This window comes from Podarcis bocagei, assembly GCF_964188305.1.
Source record: "Podarcis bocagei genome assembly, chromosome: 5".
In the NCBI taxonomy this organism is placed as follows: domain Eukaryota; kingdom Metazoa; phylum Chordata; class Lepidosauria; order Squamata; family Lacertidae; genus Podarcis; species Podarcis bocagei.
The window spans coordinates 77,728,805-77,745,468 of NC_138129.1; the positions used below are offsets into that span (position 1 = coordinate 77,728,805).

Consider the following 16,664-nt stretch of genomic DNA (forward strand, 5'->3'; position numbering starts at 1 on the left):
TCTGTTTTTGTCTAATTTTCCTCCCTCCCCCCCTGCATTTCTCCATTGCTGTTGATTAATAACTGCTTGACATATCTAATCTGCAAATCTTTCATTTTCCCAGATATTGTGCTGTACACCAAAATAGCTCTTTTCATTTTAAAATGAACAATGCGACTTTTCAGGCACATGTGTGCTCCCCTTGAGTATGTCTTCTGGGAGACATAATACAAGCATTGTGCTGGAGCCTTGGATAAAAGAATTCCTCTTAATTTATGCCCTGGTCTCTTGGGTTCGCTGTATTTTACAATATCGCAAAACAAGACAATAACCTCACTGGTAAACCGCATCACCACGATGGAGGTTGTTCTTGTAGCAATCAATTTAAAATGTTAATATTTTTTATTAAAAAGTACACCTTCTTCCCTACAGTTTATCGCCCCCTGTTGCATTTGCCTTCACATAGTCCCGCTTCAGTTGTTGGTAAACTGTCAACTGTGTAGCCTTGTTTACAGCACAGTTTAGAACTAAGCTGGAAATTTTGCATCCCCATTCACAGACTGCAAAAGTGGGGGGTGTTTGGGGGCAATGGCGAGAGTGAGGAAAAAATTCCGGGGTGCTTTCTAGACAAGTAGTCTTTTTTCTAAAAAAAGAAGAAGAAGCTGTAGCTTCACTGTCACCACAAGCAGTAATAATAATAATAAATAATGATAAATTTTTATTTATATCCCACCCTCCCCAGCCAAAGCCGGGCTCAGAGCGGCTAACAACAATAAAAGTTGTTCATTTTAAATCAATTCATTTTAAAATCAATTCAAAATCAAATTAATGGCAACCATTGGACTAGAGTTCTGTGAGGATTACCAAAGGAGGGGGTCAGACTGTGCCTTGGCCAAAGGCCTGGTAGAACAGCTCTGTCTTGCAGGCCCTGCTGAAAGATGTCAGGTCCTGCAGGACCCTAGTCTCTTGTGACAGAGCGTTCCACCAGATCGGGGCCACAGCCGAAAAAAACCCTGGCTCTGGTTGAGGCCAGCCTAACCTCTCTGTGGCCCGGGACCTCCAAGATGTTTTTGTTTGAAGACCGTAAGGTCCTCCGTAGGACACACCAGGAGAGGCGGTCCCATAGGTACGAGGGTCCTAGGCTGTATAGGGCTTTAAAGGTTAAAACCAGCACCTTAAACCTGATCCTGTACTCCACCGGGAGCCAGTGTAGCTGGTATAGCACTGGGTGAATGTGATCCCATGGTGAGGACCCCGTAAGGAGTCTCTGCTCTCATTCTGCTCTCAGCAAATGGAGGGGGAGCAATCCTATGGTGTGATCAGCCAGGATGAGCAGCTGAGGATGCAGAGGATCTCTAGCTCAGCCGACTGACTCCTGGCTCCCCAGCCCCAGCTCAGCTGAAGATACGCCATCATAACTTGCTCATCCTGCCAGCTCAGCCCAAGCTGACGGAGCTGAGGCTGGTGTAAGCCCCTCTAAAAGAGTCATTCCAGTGTGGCTGGGGCAGGACCAGATTGGGAAGACTTGGGCTGGATCCTAAGCTTGCTCAGTTAAGTCACACTATTTAAAAGGCTTGCTCTGCCAGGCTTTTACCTGGCAGAGCAGTAGCAGTAGCAGCAACCGAGCTGCTGAACAGGGTCTGGATCTGGTGTAACTTTACGCCAGCGTACCTTAGATCAGCTTGCTTTATGCCAGATTCTTGTGCATAGGATCGCTCCCCAAGTGGCTGCTCCCTCCTCCTCCCCTCCCCCTCGCACAATGCCTCACTTCTAATGATGCCACATCATTGCTGGGAGAAAATGGAGGCTCACAGTGGCACCCTGTGGAGGGGCTGACTTGCAAATGACAGGCAATGATATTGAGCAGAGCCATAATGCAGAATGGCAGGACTTCAGGACCCAGTTAAGTTATACTGCAGGGAATGGTGGGTGCGAGCCTTGCCGTTACGCTTACTCTCACTCTCAGGCTGAGCGGTGGTTCTTGCCCAACACAACATCCTGGGACACAAGTCCTGGTTTCCCTCTTCTGAGTCCAATTTGTTTCCCACTGAATCCGCGGAGCACTGTCAAATTAAAAATCACTTTAAACCCTCCTTTTCTCCCTGCTTCTGTTTCCCCAGCAGCTAATTGTTTTTTGACTGTGGAGTTAGGTCATTAGCAACCAAATCGTCAGCTGGCTCCAGTTCTGTTCACACACCTGGTAGCCCCACTGACAAGGATGAGCTGCACAGGTGTCACCAAGGGCAGAATTAGGTAGCAACAGGATAGCAGAGGTCTAATTAAGGGCAGGATTTGGCCGGTGCAATCCTCATTACTGGAGATAATGCACCAGTCAGAAAGAACACAGCTTGACTATCAGAAGAACTGGCGTGCCCTCATACGGAGCTGGCAGTTAACAAAAACATCATTATGCTTGTAAACTGAACAAATGTGATCTAGAGGAAAGGCAACCAAGATAAAGCCCACAGTGCCATTTTAAAGCATCTCTCTCTTCGGGAGCAAATCTCTGCTTCACATTGGGAGGCAGGGAGAGAACTCACCAAATTAATCTTGATGGGTAGATGATTTTGTTCCAGGAATGCCAGAGCTAGCCCAAGGAGAAAGCTCTTAAGGTGGTTTCAGAGGCCGTAAAGCGTTGCACCTGCAAAGCATCTTCTGCGCTTATTATCTGTAGCTGCATAACTTGTTTTGCCACACAAGTAATGCCCCCGTTCTCGACTTAACAAAACGGTACTGATGCAAGCCATTTGCAATTAAATGATGCACAGTTTAATGAGGTTCTCATGAAACTATACATGGAAGAAGAAGAACTCCCAGCACAAAACCCACAGAACTTGCCTCCTATCGAGATTGAGGCATAACCGGAATGATGGGGGACAGGGGGCAGCTACATTTGTGCCAATCTTTCCCAAAATTGGCTTAGCTAATTACTATGCAATAGTAATACAGTGGTACCTCGGGTTACATACGCTTCAGGTTACATACGCTTCAGGTTACAGACTCCGCTAACCCAGAAATAGTACCTCGGGTTAAGAACTTTGCTTCAGGATGAGAACAGAAATCATGCTCCAGCGGTGCGGCAGCAGCAGGAGGCCCCATTAGCTAAAGTGGTGCTTCAGGTTAAGAACAGTTTCAGGTTAAGAACGGACCTCCGGAAGGAATTAAGTACTTAACCCGATGTACCACTGTAAAGGGGAGGATTGAAAGGGGGAAGGGTGCATATCCCACCATGTCCACCCCAGGCTGATCTCTTAGGTTCTTAGCCCAGCCATGCCTTTATTTCCTCCTCCTCCAAATTCTGCCACAATTTTTAAAAAGTAGAGTAACCTAATACCATGGTAATCCATGGTAATCCATGACCACCGTCCAAAAAGGACCTTAGGTGTAGGGATGTGCAAGTGTGCCTCAGTCTGTTCTGATAGTCATTCACACTTTCATCTAGTATTTTCTGTCCTGCAATTACTAGTATTCCATCTAGTATTTTCTGTCCTGCAATTAGTTTATTTTCCACAAGTCTTTCTTCCATTTCCTCATTTGCTGTACATTATTTTCATGTACATTGTAATGCTCAATAGACACACATATCACAGTCATCAACAGAGATTTACAAATCTGTTAGTGTCTGGCAACAAAAATAGCAAATTGTCTTGTGACACCTATAAAGACAAAGTTAATGCAGTGGCCAGTGGCCTACACAAAGCAACTCTAACCAATGTCTACTTAGACGTACACCCCATTGAATTCAGTGAAGCTTACTCTCAGGTAAATGGGGTTAGGACTGCAGTCTATTTCACTAGCTTGATTTCATAGTTCAGTATAAATTTGTCATCCCATCTTAACCTCCTGTTGAACTTTGGCTCCTTGTGTCCTGGATTGTATCAATTTCTCTTTCGCGCAGATTAATGGTAATTGCAGGCCCAGGCATCGTGCTCCCCAGTCCCCACCCCACCCCAGATAAATAAAAGACCACTACGACTGGTTTGGATTGAAACAGGCCACAACTTTATTGAATACAGATGAAAAAGATTTGGCAATCAAAATACTTCCGGCCCGCCCACCAAAAATGACACATAGGTCAATCCAGGCGAGGTCTCCTAAGTCTTACATCAAATAGGGTGGCCCCCGAAGGGACCACAACAATTGCTATGAGGTAGGCAAAACAACTGGGCTGGAGCCAATTTGCCTGGTGGACAAATGCCTACCCAGCCCCATAATACGGCGACCACCATAGCCACAATATAGCTTACGCCCCCGCCACCTATCCAGACAGAGCATTATGCCATGATTCCCTCGTCAGGGCCTTAGAGGAGCCTGTCGTCCCGCAACCCCACCATACTGAAAGGGTGAGCAAACATAGCCCTATACAAGTCCTTTTTGATTACAGCATTTTGTTTCATAAATCTGTACTTTGTTCGGAAAATGGTCGTGTGTGTGTGCTGAAACAAAGGCTCAAGCTAATTTATGAAAATGTTCGCTGTAAACATGATTTTACATTTGACAGCTTTATATTCGTATTTGTGCCAATGTGCTGTGAATAAATTCACAGCACAGAGGACACTGAGTAAAGAATGAGTTATAAGTCAGCAAAACTTCAAGTTGGGAGGAAGGAAAGCACCTAAGATTTTGCTGGCAGTGGATCGAGGACAATCTTAAAATACAGATTTAGGGGATGGATCGATGGACAGAAAAAAAAAATGGTCAAATCCAGATAGTTCTCCCGAAGAGGCTCGGTCTTGAACTGAGGCATACAGATAAAGGCTACAGATAACAAAAAAGGAATAGCATTCACAATAGGAAATGGATTGAGGATGCAATTCTAAACCCACATATCTGGGAGTAAGCTATATTTAATTCAGCGGATCTTACTTCTGAGTAGACAGGGTTAGGATTGCAAATTGGTGCATACAGGTTGCCTCTAGCAACAAACAACTTGCACAAAGTCAACAAGCATCACTTCAGGAAAAGCAAGGAGGCACCTGTAAAGGGGCATATATTGCAAAACAATTGACGTATAATGTGTGCATGTTTAAAGATGCATTTTTTTGTAGGAACCAAGGTGACAAGCATGCACAACAAAATTCTGTGACATGATGCATGTCAAATGGGCTGATAGAAGGAATTCCACCTGATCATTTTCAGTGGATTCCTCCAACACCCTACTTAAGTGCACTACCCCTAATGAAATCAGCAAGGTTTATGGAGCAGTCCAAAGGACAGCCTAGCAGGACATTTGAATGCTGGTTTGCCACTGGGGTGGTACTTAATTCTGCTGGTACACCTGCAGAAAGCATCACAGGTGTAATGTCCATCAACAGTAGAGGTTATGTGATTTGGGTGTCGGGGCAGCCACGTATCTGTAAGATCCTAAGCCCCCTTATTTACTAGACACCCCCTACACACACATAGCTATAAACTGCACCAGTTCTGGATGTGGCAAAGAAATTATCTCCTATTGGTAAAGAGAAAAGAAAACAAGGCTAAAAGAAATGGCCGCGATGAAACAGCAGAGCTTAGGAAGTGGCAATATCTGAGCCACCGGACTTCTTTCCCAATACAGGATTGCTCTGTTAAGCACATATTAAGTGTCATAGATTTCCATTAGATTTAAGCATGCCTATCTCCTTACTGAGTCATTAGAACAGACTAGAGAGCAATAAAAACAAAATGCTAGGTCCATCAATCTACTAAAGTGTATTTGTTGATCTATAAGTAGTTTTGTTTGCGGAACAAATAGAAAGGGGCTTACTTATTTTTTGCAACGCTCAGATTCCTGGTTCAGTAGATGCTGGGTTCTTCTGTTTAAAACAAAAATGGAAATTTCAGACAAATAGAGTTTGTTCCTCACATAAGCCACAATCCAGAGAACTGTGACCAAGCAATGTTATGGTCACGATGATACGTGAAGGAAACAAGCAGCTTAGGTGATTTGTGCTTCCTGTTCATTGCATTTCTCTGCCAGGATAATCTGCATTGATTTCAGATCACGTGACGGGAAATGCGAAGCACAACTCAATTGCCCATGCTGCCAGGCCAACATCATCACATGACATCTTCAGACAGCTGCCAGGGCTCTGTCTAGTGTGGTAACACCAACCCCCACCCCCCCAAAAAAAAACCACATTTAAACATTTATTTTATTTTATTTGCATTGAATAGTTGCGTCTGAGAACTGCCATTTAAGTTTCCCCCAGTGCTCCCAATGTAGCATTGCTCTGAAACATAATGGACAATGAAAATTGGTGGGGTCCAGCGTAGAGAGCAGTGCTTGGCATCTGTCTGCCTCGAGAGACAGTAGAGTATGTCTCTGGGGGTAAAGTCTGTGTTAGCAGCACCAAAGTGACCTCCCTCTTGGCCTCGTCGATGTGGTCCAGTGGAAGCAGGGCAATGTGTTTGGCACCAGCCAGGCTGCAGGAGTTGCTGGAAGGAGGCATACAAGACACGATCCAACCATCTTAGGGACTCCACTCTGGATTTGTATAGGGTTTACTCCTTAGCCTTTTCTTCTCCCAAAGATGTCCCACAAGACAGTGGAGGTTTAGGAACATAGTTTTCTTTCTTCTCCTAGATGTGCTACCTTCCCATCTAGAGACAAGCTCCATCTGCCCCTCACTTCCTTCTACAGTACATAGTGGGAAAATTAACTGGTGCTCCTATTTCAGAGGGATCTCGTTAGGAGGCACTTTGCCAAAGATCCTGCACCCAGGATCCACATCCAGCCCAACTTTGCCAAACTTGCACCCAGCTCAACTCTTATTTCCATAATAGATCTGTTTTGACTGTTCACACTCAGTGGAGCAATTTGCCTTTTTCTTCTTTTGTGTGTTCTAGCAAAGCACTTTTTTAAAAAAAGGAACTCACAAAAACAGTTCAGGATGCAGCATGCTGAACTGATGTTCCCAGAGTGGGTGGGGAATAAATCCCACTGGAAACCGACAAGCACTTAGTGATGGTGTTCTGCATTTGTAGCCATTTTTTCTTATCTTAACAGTATTGGTTGCCTGTTGTGCTCCTTCAGTATTATTTGTAGGGTGCTAGCATCCAAAATGCATATGTAAGGAGTTTAATTGCAAGAGCTGTAGAACTCTGTGATGTCATGCACTCCGAGCCAGTTATGGCGGTTGGTACAGTTATGGCAGTTAGTTGTACAGTTTTAACAGTTAGAGCAGCACTTGTGTTGTGTTGTGTTGTGTTGCTGTCTGCCTCAGAGTTAGTTAGTCTGTAACAGTTTAATTAATGTAGGGAACTTTTATCAATTTAAGAAACATCCACCTGCTTTGTAGATTTTAATCTGCAAGTGCAAGTACACTAAGTAAAAGTTGTATATTTTTAAAACTTTAAACAGGGAGTGTCTTGCATAGTTTTTATAGAAGGGGGAAAGAGAACTAACTGATGTCTTCTGCATACTCTGCAAATGGCAACTAGACTTTAATTCCTACATTATTCATATTCAGTAACACTCTGCATCGGCTAATATTTCAATACAGGGTGCCAACTCCTGGGGGGCCCAACCAAAAAAGGACCCCCCAATATTTTTGGGGGACAGTGTCCAAAAAAGTCAGGGCCAAACATGGAGCCAAGTGGTTTCAGTGGTTGGCTCCTCCTCCTGCCACACAGAAGAAGGAAGGGGAAGCAGCTCCTGGCCAGTAGCAGCAGCAGCAGGAGGAGGAGCTGCCAGCCTTTGAAGCCACGCTGCTGCCATGTTTGGCTCTGCCCTATTGCTTCTCCTACGTTGTGCTACTCATTTTGTTTTGTTGACCGCTTAAAGGTTTTATTAGAGGTATATAAATGTTGTGAAATTAAATCAACAAACAGATCCCACTTTTGCAAGCTTGCAAGAGGCCACCTGAACCTCTATTACAGGACTAGCCATCCTGGTGCCTCCAGATGTTGCAGGACTGTAACTCCCATCATCTCTGCCCATTGGCCATGCTGGCAGGCATTTGTTGGGAGTCGGAGTCCAATGACATCCCGTAGGCAGCACGTTGGCTGCCCCTGTCCTATTGCAAAGTTGTGTGACCCTTACAGAGGGCTAGCACGCCATCTTTGTAAATCTCCCCTGGCAAAATTTCATCCAAACAAGATTTGGGTAACGAAACTACAGCACGGCACGATCGGCTCAATTGACTGAAAACTAATGATGACTGCAATAACGTGTGTTTGGGTCGCCGGGCCATTTGCATGTTCTTTCCAATGGCGCTGTCCTTTGTTCCCTGTTGTTTAATGGCCTCCTTTTCTTCTCTCGTAATGAGTACTCCAAGGTGTGCTAATGAACAGCAGCCATGGATGCTATAGGCAGGCTGTGCGTGTCATGTCACTTCTCCCGTTGCTTCCTGTTGCGCTAAACAATGGTCACTGAGGATGATTTAATTAAATGCTACCTCTGATGCATGCAGATCTGAAAGGCAGGGTCCTTGTGTGGCCTGGCTATTTTTAGCTCTGCCAATGCTTGAGCTGCTTATCCATCAATACCTGTTATCCACATTTTGCAGTGTAGCAAGCATGAAGTGCTTTTGACTCGTCCCATCATTCCCAGCATTGCCGTAGTGCCTGCAAAACAACATCCTTCAGAAACATGCTGTCAAGTGCTTTGCTTTGGCCATAAAACAACCTTGGATATCTCCAAAGTGTTTCAATAATGCTTTTCTTCTCTTCCTCCCCCTCCCCACCTCCCACCTCCCCAACCTAGGATGTAATTGGAAAAGCACTGCGGTATATTGGAACATATGGAGAGCTCAGTAATACGGAGCAAGTTCTGGCTCTGATTGATGAGGAAATGTGTATCAACTGTGGCAAATGCTACATGACCTGTAATGATTCTGGCTACCAGGTAAGAGTACAGCTGTAATTAGCAAAAGGGCACTGTGAGTTATCTTTTTCGCTGCTGAGGCAGAAGGGATCTACTGTCTGTTGATGGGCATGTGGGAAAAGGAGATTTACAAGATACTGGAAATTAACACTGGTGCACTCTCAGGTATAGACTGCATGAACCGTGTCCGATCCATTTTCAGGGGTTGTCAATAAAGCGGGTTTCATAGAGACTTGGGATGCACAGAGCACACGCCTTCAGCTCTCCCAGTTTATTTTCCTGCTGCACAGCATCCAGAGTGGAGCTGCCATTTTCCTCCCAATATTGCAGGCTGCAGAAAACTGCGGAAGATCCACACTGGGGTTATGAGAATTGTGCTTGCAATGGGGCCATGCATCCCTTTTGACGGTGTACACGCCAGAGTCTAAACAAATTATGTAAAACTCCAATAGGTTTCAGCTGATTCAGTGACAGCCTCGGTATCTATATCAGAGCAAGGAAGTCTTCAGCTTCGGTAAGGCACATAGTATAGATTAAATAGCAAATATCTTGAAACTAAGGAAGTAAGTTGTTGCTGGGAAGGCAAGGCAGTGTGGTGGTAGTGAGCCCTCATTCACACCAGCATCCTGATCCAGTGAGGATATGAACATATACAACTCCTACAATTATGTGTCCACATTGCAGTGTGCATACTGGCCTTCTGCATCTTTTGATAGAGATGGGCTTTCATATCTGCAACTACTAGCTGTGCGCAACATGCAGAGCTAGCACTGGACTGGAGAACAGGAGCTTTGTGCTGTCTCATTGGTTTTTACTCTGCAGTCTACCACTGTACACTTTAATTTGAGGCTGACTTTGCGAGGAAATCATGCAGTTGTTTTAATTCCACCAGATCTGGCTTTTTACCCAGACCTCATGGAAAAGCAGAGAAACTCTGCAGGTGCATGTGTGTATGTTTACGCACTTTCTCTGTGCCTGCTCAACACCGAAAGCATGACCCAGGAGTGCAGGGAGAGAAGTGAGCAGAGATGCTGTGCCTGCGGCACTCTCTTCAAATCCCAAATGTGCCCATAGGCCCAAAATGTTTGGCAACCCTTGCTCTAGCTAGATAATCCTGTAAATGACCTCCCCCACAGAGTCTGCCTGCCGGAAGCACTGATATGTTTATTTTTTTTATTTTTTTGGTGTATCTTTTCCCAGCGTTTACCCCTCTCAGCCAGCCCCGCCTCCACTGCCGACTTGCAGTCTTTGCTGGTACATTGCTTCCCCCTCAGCTCCACCGGTCAGATCAGATTTGTATGTCTGCTTAAGGTGAGCTGGCAAAGCACATGTTCTCCGCAGTAGCTGCAAGCAGCAAGCAAACCATTTGTAAAGTTCATTATATATATAAAATCTGAGGTTGCTGCAAAATCAGGGCCTGGAGCAGAACAGCCTGTCTGGGTCCGCAGAGATATTTTTCCCCCAGAAAAGGGTTAATGCAAGTAAACATGAAGTTTAAAACCCAGCTTCACATAGTTGAAAACTATGGAAACGGAAGATAAGAGAGCCACCAGTGCTGAGTTTGTCTTACAGAGTGCTGTTATCAAAGACCATCATAGTCTAATAAAAATGTACTATAATATGTTACAGTGACAGTGCAAAATAATTTAGTTCACTTGCAGCAGCAATAATGTTTCTGGTGTTTTGTTTTTAACAATGGAATAGTGGCCTCTTTCTGCCAAAGGAACTTGCTCTGAAATGAAGCAGCGGCAACAACAACAAGAAAAAGAATGTGATTAACCCATGCATTTCAAAGGGGGCAAAGTAATGCAAGGTGCAAAAAATAAAGCACATTAGTGCATGCAGTAGGTAGCATTTGGTTGTGCCTAGGCTGTGGTTAATTTCTAAGCAGAGTGTTGCAGTCGCCGACTGAAAAAGTTGCAGTAACCCTGACCAACAGTCCTTGCACTCTAATAATTGATCTGGCTGTGCTAGTTGGGAAGCCCTGATGGTGATTCCCTGATGTACAGAGCTGTGCTAGGTCTGCTTGCCAAAACATGTAGCCTCTCTGGTCTCTTTTAAGTATTCAGTTTTGCATCATAGTAGCTGCTGCCTTGTTGGCTGCTTCTCCTTTGATTCAGGTGTGTGGATCAGATTTTTAATGTGCTTGCAAACAATGCAAGGAGTGCCCAGACCTTTGAGAGGTCCACTGTGTTGTGTGTGGTTTGCCAAGCTGCCAGGAAGCTCAGCCATATGGGGAGTAGAAGTCTTTGCATTAGGGACAGAGGTTCATGCTCCCTAATCCTGGGGCAGCATTGCCTGGGGACATGGAGCCATGAGCCTAGGTGTGCAGAGCAACAGGGGTGACTCTAACCTCAGTAATGGAGGCATTGCACAATTTGAGGACGCATCCCAGTCAGGCAAAAGCTCTTTTATCTGGAACAAACAAAGAAAATGGACCACTAGAGAAGGTGGCCTCCACCCAAGATCCTCCCAAGGAAAATCAAAGCAGTCACACATGAAGTGTGGCAAGTGTCTAGCCTGTTCTTCAGAAATGGAGCCAACACACATTGACAACGTTAGTAAAAAAAAAACCCACAGCATTTTAAATAAACATGCAATGCCTGATGGTGCAGTAGAGCAGAAAACTTTTCTATGCAATTTTACATAACATTTTTTTTCTTAAAAGGATTTAATTTCTGACTTATTTATAGTGTGTTTTTCCCCCTGTGTGTAGATCCAACCCTAGTGTAAATCAGTAAGCCACCTTCAGAGTTTATTCTCTGAAGGGTGCTGTCTCAGGCTCTGCAGAAGCAGAATAAGGAAATGGGGCATTTCAGATACACACTGAAGATTTTTCAAGCGTTCCAAAATGCGTTTTTAAAAGATGTGTATCATTCAAGGAAAATTCATTGGCTGCAGCTCACTGATGAATTTATGTACACCTTCTGGCAAAACCAAGAATTGCTGCTGTTTTCAATGACTTTATGTAGCTTATTATTATTACTATAGTACCACTGTTATTAATATTAACATTTGTGGAAATATTTCTGCAGAAGCCACACAGAACTGAACTGTTTAGCTTTCTGCAATAATAACACCAGTAAATCATTGTGCTCTGAAAGATTGATTTCACAGAAAACAAAAATATCTTCATGGAACTTAAATATCATGGACACGACATGTCCTGAGGCTCGAAGGCTCGACTCGGTTTTTAACTAAAAATGGTGTGTGTGTTGATTTCTAGCAGGGCTACTGTGTTCATAATTTTTCAAAATGCATTTTCTTAATGGTTGAAACTGTTACTATAGCTGCAGTGCGGAACCAGACAAAGATGTCTCCAAGCACCTCAACTACAGGAAATGTGGATGCTAAAAATGGGGTTGTTTTTGACCTTTTCTGTGAGTGACATCAGTGCTGTTTATTTCTGCTTGCAGGCTATACAATTTGATCCAGAAACCCACCTGCCCACTGTTACTGACAGTTGTACAGGCTGCACTCTGTGTCTCAGTGTCTGCCCTATTATTGACTGCATCCGAATGGTTTCCAGGACAACACCTTATGAACCAAAGAGAGGCCTGCCCTTAGCTGTGAACCCAGTGTGCTGAGGTGATCAGACCAGCAGTTAAAGCGAACCTTACATTTACTTGATTCTATTGATTTGCTATCTAATTAGTACCAGCAACAACAACTATGTTAAAAAAGAATTGCGGGGGGACACCTAATGATGGGAGACTGCTATAATGTCAGCTGCATTTTCCAATTTAAATTTTTTATTTTTTATTTAGCCTTCAGACCAGCAGTGGCTAGTTTATCAAATGTTAGCTATCCTTGTCTTTCCCACCCCCACCCCCCAGAAGCAGAACTTTACTTTTTCTTTTTCTTTCTGCAAATTCTTGCACGCTATGGTGGCTTTGGTGATTTCTTCCTCATAACCCCCCACAAAATTAGGAGAGGGGTCTCTCCTCGCTCCCACCAAATCAGCTAAACCCCGACACGCAAACCAACTTTGTTACCAGGGAAACATTTGGTAATTACACATTTCATTTCCTTTTAAAAGTGTTTTTTAGAAGATGTAATTAACTGCAAAACACACAAACAAAGCAATGCAGATTCAATGTGTGTGTGTGTTTTACAGGAGGATGTAAAAAGAGGTTTAAATGGGTATTTCTGAACTATTAATCAGTTTCAACGGCTGCAGCATATGGCACTGTATTACCTTAATTCTCCCTAAATTCTGCTTTTGACTAGGCATTAAAAACTAAATTTGCAAATACAATGCACTCTTCACCATTCAGTGCTTTTTTCAGTAGCTTGCATGATTTCTTTGTTTCTGTTAATGAATCTCCAGAGCATGTCTATTAGCTATATTATTTCAAATGCAAGTGTTAGCTCAAGAATCTGATTTATGGCGTCTTTCTGTTGCATCCGTGCACTCTTTGTAAGATGAGATTATTCTTGCAGTGCAAGGCGGCAATTCCTTTTTTCGCCCTTATAGAGAGGCTCTCTGCAACTCTTGCCAAACAAAAGAGAGTGGTGCCAGTTTTAGCAGGAACAACCTGTGCGACGCAGAGCAGTTGGGCAGATACGCTAAGTGAAAATGTCACATACGTGAATGTTTTCCAGCCCTACAGGTGTCCATTTCATGCAGGAATGGGAAGCCCACAGGTTTCCGCTGGGCCATATTGTCCTCACCCCAGACCAATACAGCCTCTGTGCTGAATGTACAGAATGGGGCCCAGATATTCCCTGTACCTCACTAACACCGAGGTGCCCATTCCAGGCACACATCCTGTCTCCCAAAAGAGGGTGATATAGTGCTCTAGTGCCCTGGGGCAGAGGAGCAGCCCAAAGTTATGTGAAGTGCAGGAGGCCCTCATGTTTTTGGGAACAGCCAGGAGGGTTCTTATGCATCCAGGACAATGGCCTAACCCATCCATGTGGAAGTCACCCATGGGACGCAGGCCAGAGTGGAAGCTTGTGGCATCCATTCCACATGGGCAGAGTTTTGTGAGTGAAAAGTTATAGGCACAGTATAGCAATCTTATCTCTCTTGTGCAGTATGGCTTGGGAAATGCATATAAATGAAGTTACACTCACATTCTGCAACTGTGCAGTAAGTAAGCACCATGCCAGGAAGTGAATAACTTTTTAATTACATGAGAAATGTTTATTAGCCGTGTATTTCACTGCAAACAAACACACAACCAATTTAGGTTGAAAACTCTGAGGTAAATAGTTGTCAGCATATTACCGCCATATGTTGCAAAGGCATGTGTTTTATTTTTGAGTATTTGCTTCTCAGAAATAGAACCCGTGTCTTTGCGACATATGGCGGTAATATGCTGACAACTATTTACCTCTGAGTTTTCAACCTAAATTGGCTGTGTGTTTGTTTACAGTAGAACTACAGTAAGGGAGGGAGAGACAGAGATTTCCCACTATTCTAAATTAGCATGTCAGTAACAGGGGCTGGGCGATGCTGGGTTTTCAACATCGTGGCGTATCACCAGCCGAACATCACAGTTTGGCAATAAACCGCGATGTTGAAAGAATCTGTATTGGCTTGGGGTGAAACTGCCACCACTTTCACCCCAGCGGCTCCTGGGCTAATACAGCTGGACCCAGCCTGCTGCTCAGCTGGGGAGCAAAAAGGCTTCTGCCACCAACTGAGCAACCTTCCTTGCCCCCCCCCACTCCCCAAAGACAGACCAGGCAGCAGTAGCCAAGTGCACAGAGCCTGTCAGGCTCCATACAGGAGCATTGCCTCTTTCCTCCTGCGGTGGTTGTTCTACCCAGGAGGAAAAGATGCAACTAAGCAAAGCTACACCTGCCTGGAGAAGAGTTTGGATTTGATATCCCGCTTTATAACTACCCTAAGGAGTCTCAAAGCGGCTAACATTCTCCTTTCCCTTCCTCCCCCACAACAAACACTCTGTGAGGTGAGTGGGGCCGAGAGACTTCAGAGAAGTGTGACTAGCCCAAGGTCACCCAGCAGCTGCACGTGGAGGAGCGGGGATGTGAACCCGGTTCACCAGATTACAAGTCCACCGCTCTTAACCACTACACCACACTGGAGCCCGCTGAGCAGCCACAATCCCACTCCAACAAGCAAGCAGGAGCACAATTGGGGCTCTCTCTGCTGGGGAAGGGGGCACTTTAGCAGAGCCCCCACCCTACCACTAGGTCATGCAAGCTGGCGGCGGGTCGGGGATCCATAAAACTGCTTGGCTGAGGCAAGGGCAGCAGCGCACTCCTCGGCCAAGCTGTATCGCACCTCGCCAATGCAGCTTGTTTCTTCATCTGCAACACTTGGAGGGCAGAGTGCAAGGCCGGTCTCACTCGGGGTGTATCTCTGGTGAAACCGCCTCCACTCCTGCGTCCCTCTCTGCCTGCAGCTTGTTTTTCCCTCTGGGTGCTGGAGGCAGGGGGACTCAAGAGCGGTGGTGGTTTCACCAGTGATACCACTGAGTGAAGCTGGCATGCCGGTCCTAGGCAATATATTGCCCAAGCCTAGTCAGTTACAACTTATTCCTCATTTTCAGTTAGGGTGTTCATGCACTAGCTGCTGTATCCCAAAGAAAGCCACATGCTGTTTAAGTAGCTAACAATGGATCTCTTCATTTCTTTATACTCTCTGCCATCAACTTAAAAATACAAAATTTGGATCATGCTTATTAAATAATCCTTATGTTCAGATTTCTGTACTTTACAAGGTTAATAAATCAGAATTAAAGAACATTGTGCAACCTGGTTTGTATGCGTCTTTCTAAATGGCTTTTGCAGGGAAATCTGCAGTTTCTATTTCATCACTATCCGTAGGGTGGTATTCATTTAATATTTTACTGGCCATAGTATTGTTGAAATTAATTAACAGCCCTCCACAATTTTGGGGATATAGAAAAGCAATTCTTTTTATTTATTTTCCGGGGTGGGGACCTCCCTGCATGCAGCAAAACAACAACCAGGATTTAAATGTCCAAATAAATGAAATAACCCATGCAGGTTGTTCATTTTTCAAGAGCTCTGCCCAGAGCAACTTGAAATTTCCTCCATAGGTGTGGCTGCCATGACTTTTTTTTCATAAGAAATAAAATCCCAGCACACAACAGTAATTTTTACAGCATTAACAAATCAAAGATGATGTGTTCACCATTTTGATAGAGGACATATTGATTAATTCACTCTATCAGGCAATGTAGATACTGTGTAATTCTCCATCAACCTCATGGCACTTAGCTATAATGTTGCTAGGGAGAGAGATTCCCCCTCCATATTTAATAACCCAACATGACCAGATGCACATGCCTTGTTGACACTTAAAAGGTAGCAGTCCTAAAGTGAACACAGGCATGTTAAAAGTACCTACTAACTCTGACAGATGTTGTGTTTTCTGTGGCTATTTTTCAGGGATCTTTTCATAGCTTTTAATTAATGTCAGGCCCTGAATAACATCCAAGCAGGTAAGCAAATCAAAGACAAAGCAGATTAATGTGGTATTTTGACAGACTAAATCGATTCATAGCTTGGTTAAGTTGCACTGCTCTACTTCCAAGCTTCTCTTGGAGCTATTTGGTTTTGTCTTTAAGTATTCCTAAACAACTTAGTATTTTAAAATCTATAAGCGGTATACAAAAACACAACATAAAAACAGCAGAACAGTTTCATAAAGTTAAAGATGCAGACACAAAAACGGTATTCTGATATCTGATAAGAAAAAGGCTTCTTTTCAATAGAACCCATATATATATATATATATATATATATATATATATCAAGAGTTTGTGTAATTTAAACGGTCTTGAACTTGTGAGGCTTCAACCACGTGGTTTCTAGAAAGTATCAAAAACCCAACAGTATTGCAGATAAAGCTACACTGTTTGTCTTGGGTGTGTCCTTT

General features: G+C 44.1%; 2 protein-coding genes across 13 annotated transcripts in view; one reads left to right on the forward strand and one right to left on the reverse strand.

The window, feature by feature from the left end:
- Positions 1-15,518, forward strand: part of DPYD (dihydropyrimidine dehydrogenase) — a 537,474-nt gene extending 521,956 nt beyond the window's left edge. For all 3 annotated transcript variants that reach the window (XM_081193976.1, XM_081193978.1, XM_081193977.1), the window contains 2 exons: positions 8,666-8,806; positions 12,202-15,518. In XM_081193976.1, coding sequence (XP_081050102.1) covers positions 8,666-8,806; positions 12,202-12,372 — 312 coding nt within the window. In that variant the 3' untranslated portion in view covers positions 12,373-15,518. The remainder of the gene's footprint in view (positions 1-8,665; positions 8,807-12,201) is intronic.
- LOC308586924 (uncharacterized protein) overlaps positions 1-16,664 on the reverse strand; it is a 61,552-nt gene that overhangs the window by 39,823 nt on the left and 5,065 nt on the right. For 4 of the 10 annotated variants that reach the window (XM_081194136.1, XM_081194137.1, XM_081194129.1 and 1 more), the window contains 3 exons: positions 11,139-11,200; positions 8,449-8,526; positions 5,357-5,774 (listed from right to left, as the gene is read on the reverse strand). In XM_081194136.1, coding sequence (XP_081050262.1) covers positions 5,726-5,774; positions 8,449-8,526; positions 11,139-11,200 — 189 coding nt within the window. In that variant the 3' untranslated portion in view covers positions 5,357-5,725. Of the gene's footprint in view, positions 1-4,386; positions 4,738-5,356; positions 5,775-8,448; positions 8,527-8,816; positions 10,130-11,138; positions 11,201-16,664 lie in introns of those variants that run through there. The other 6 variants (XM_081194133.1, XM_081194134.1, XM_081194135.1 and 3 more) reach the window with 4 other exon arrangements.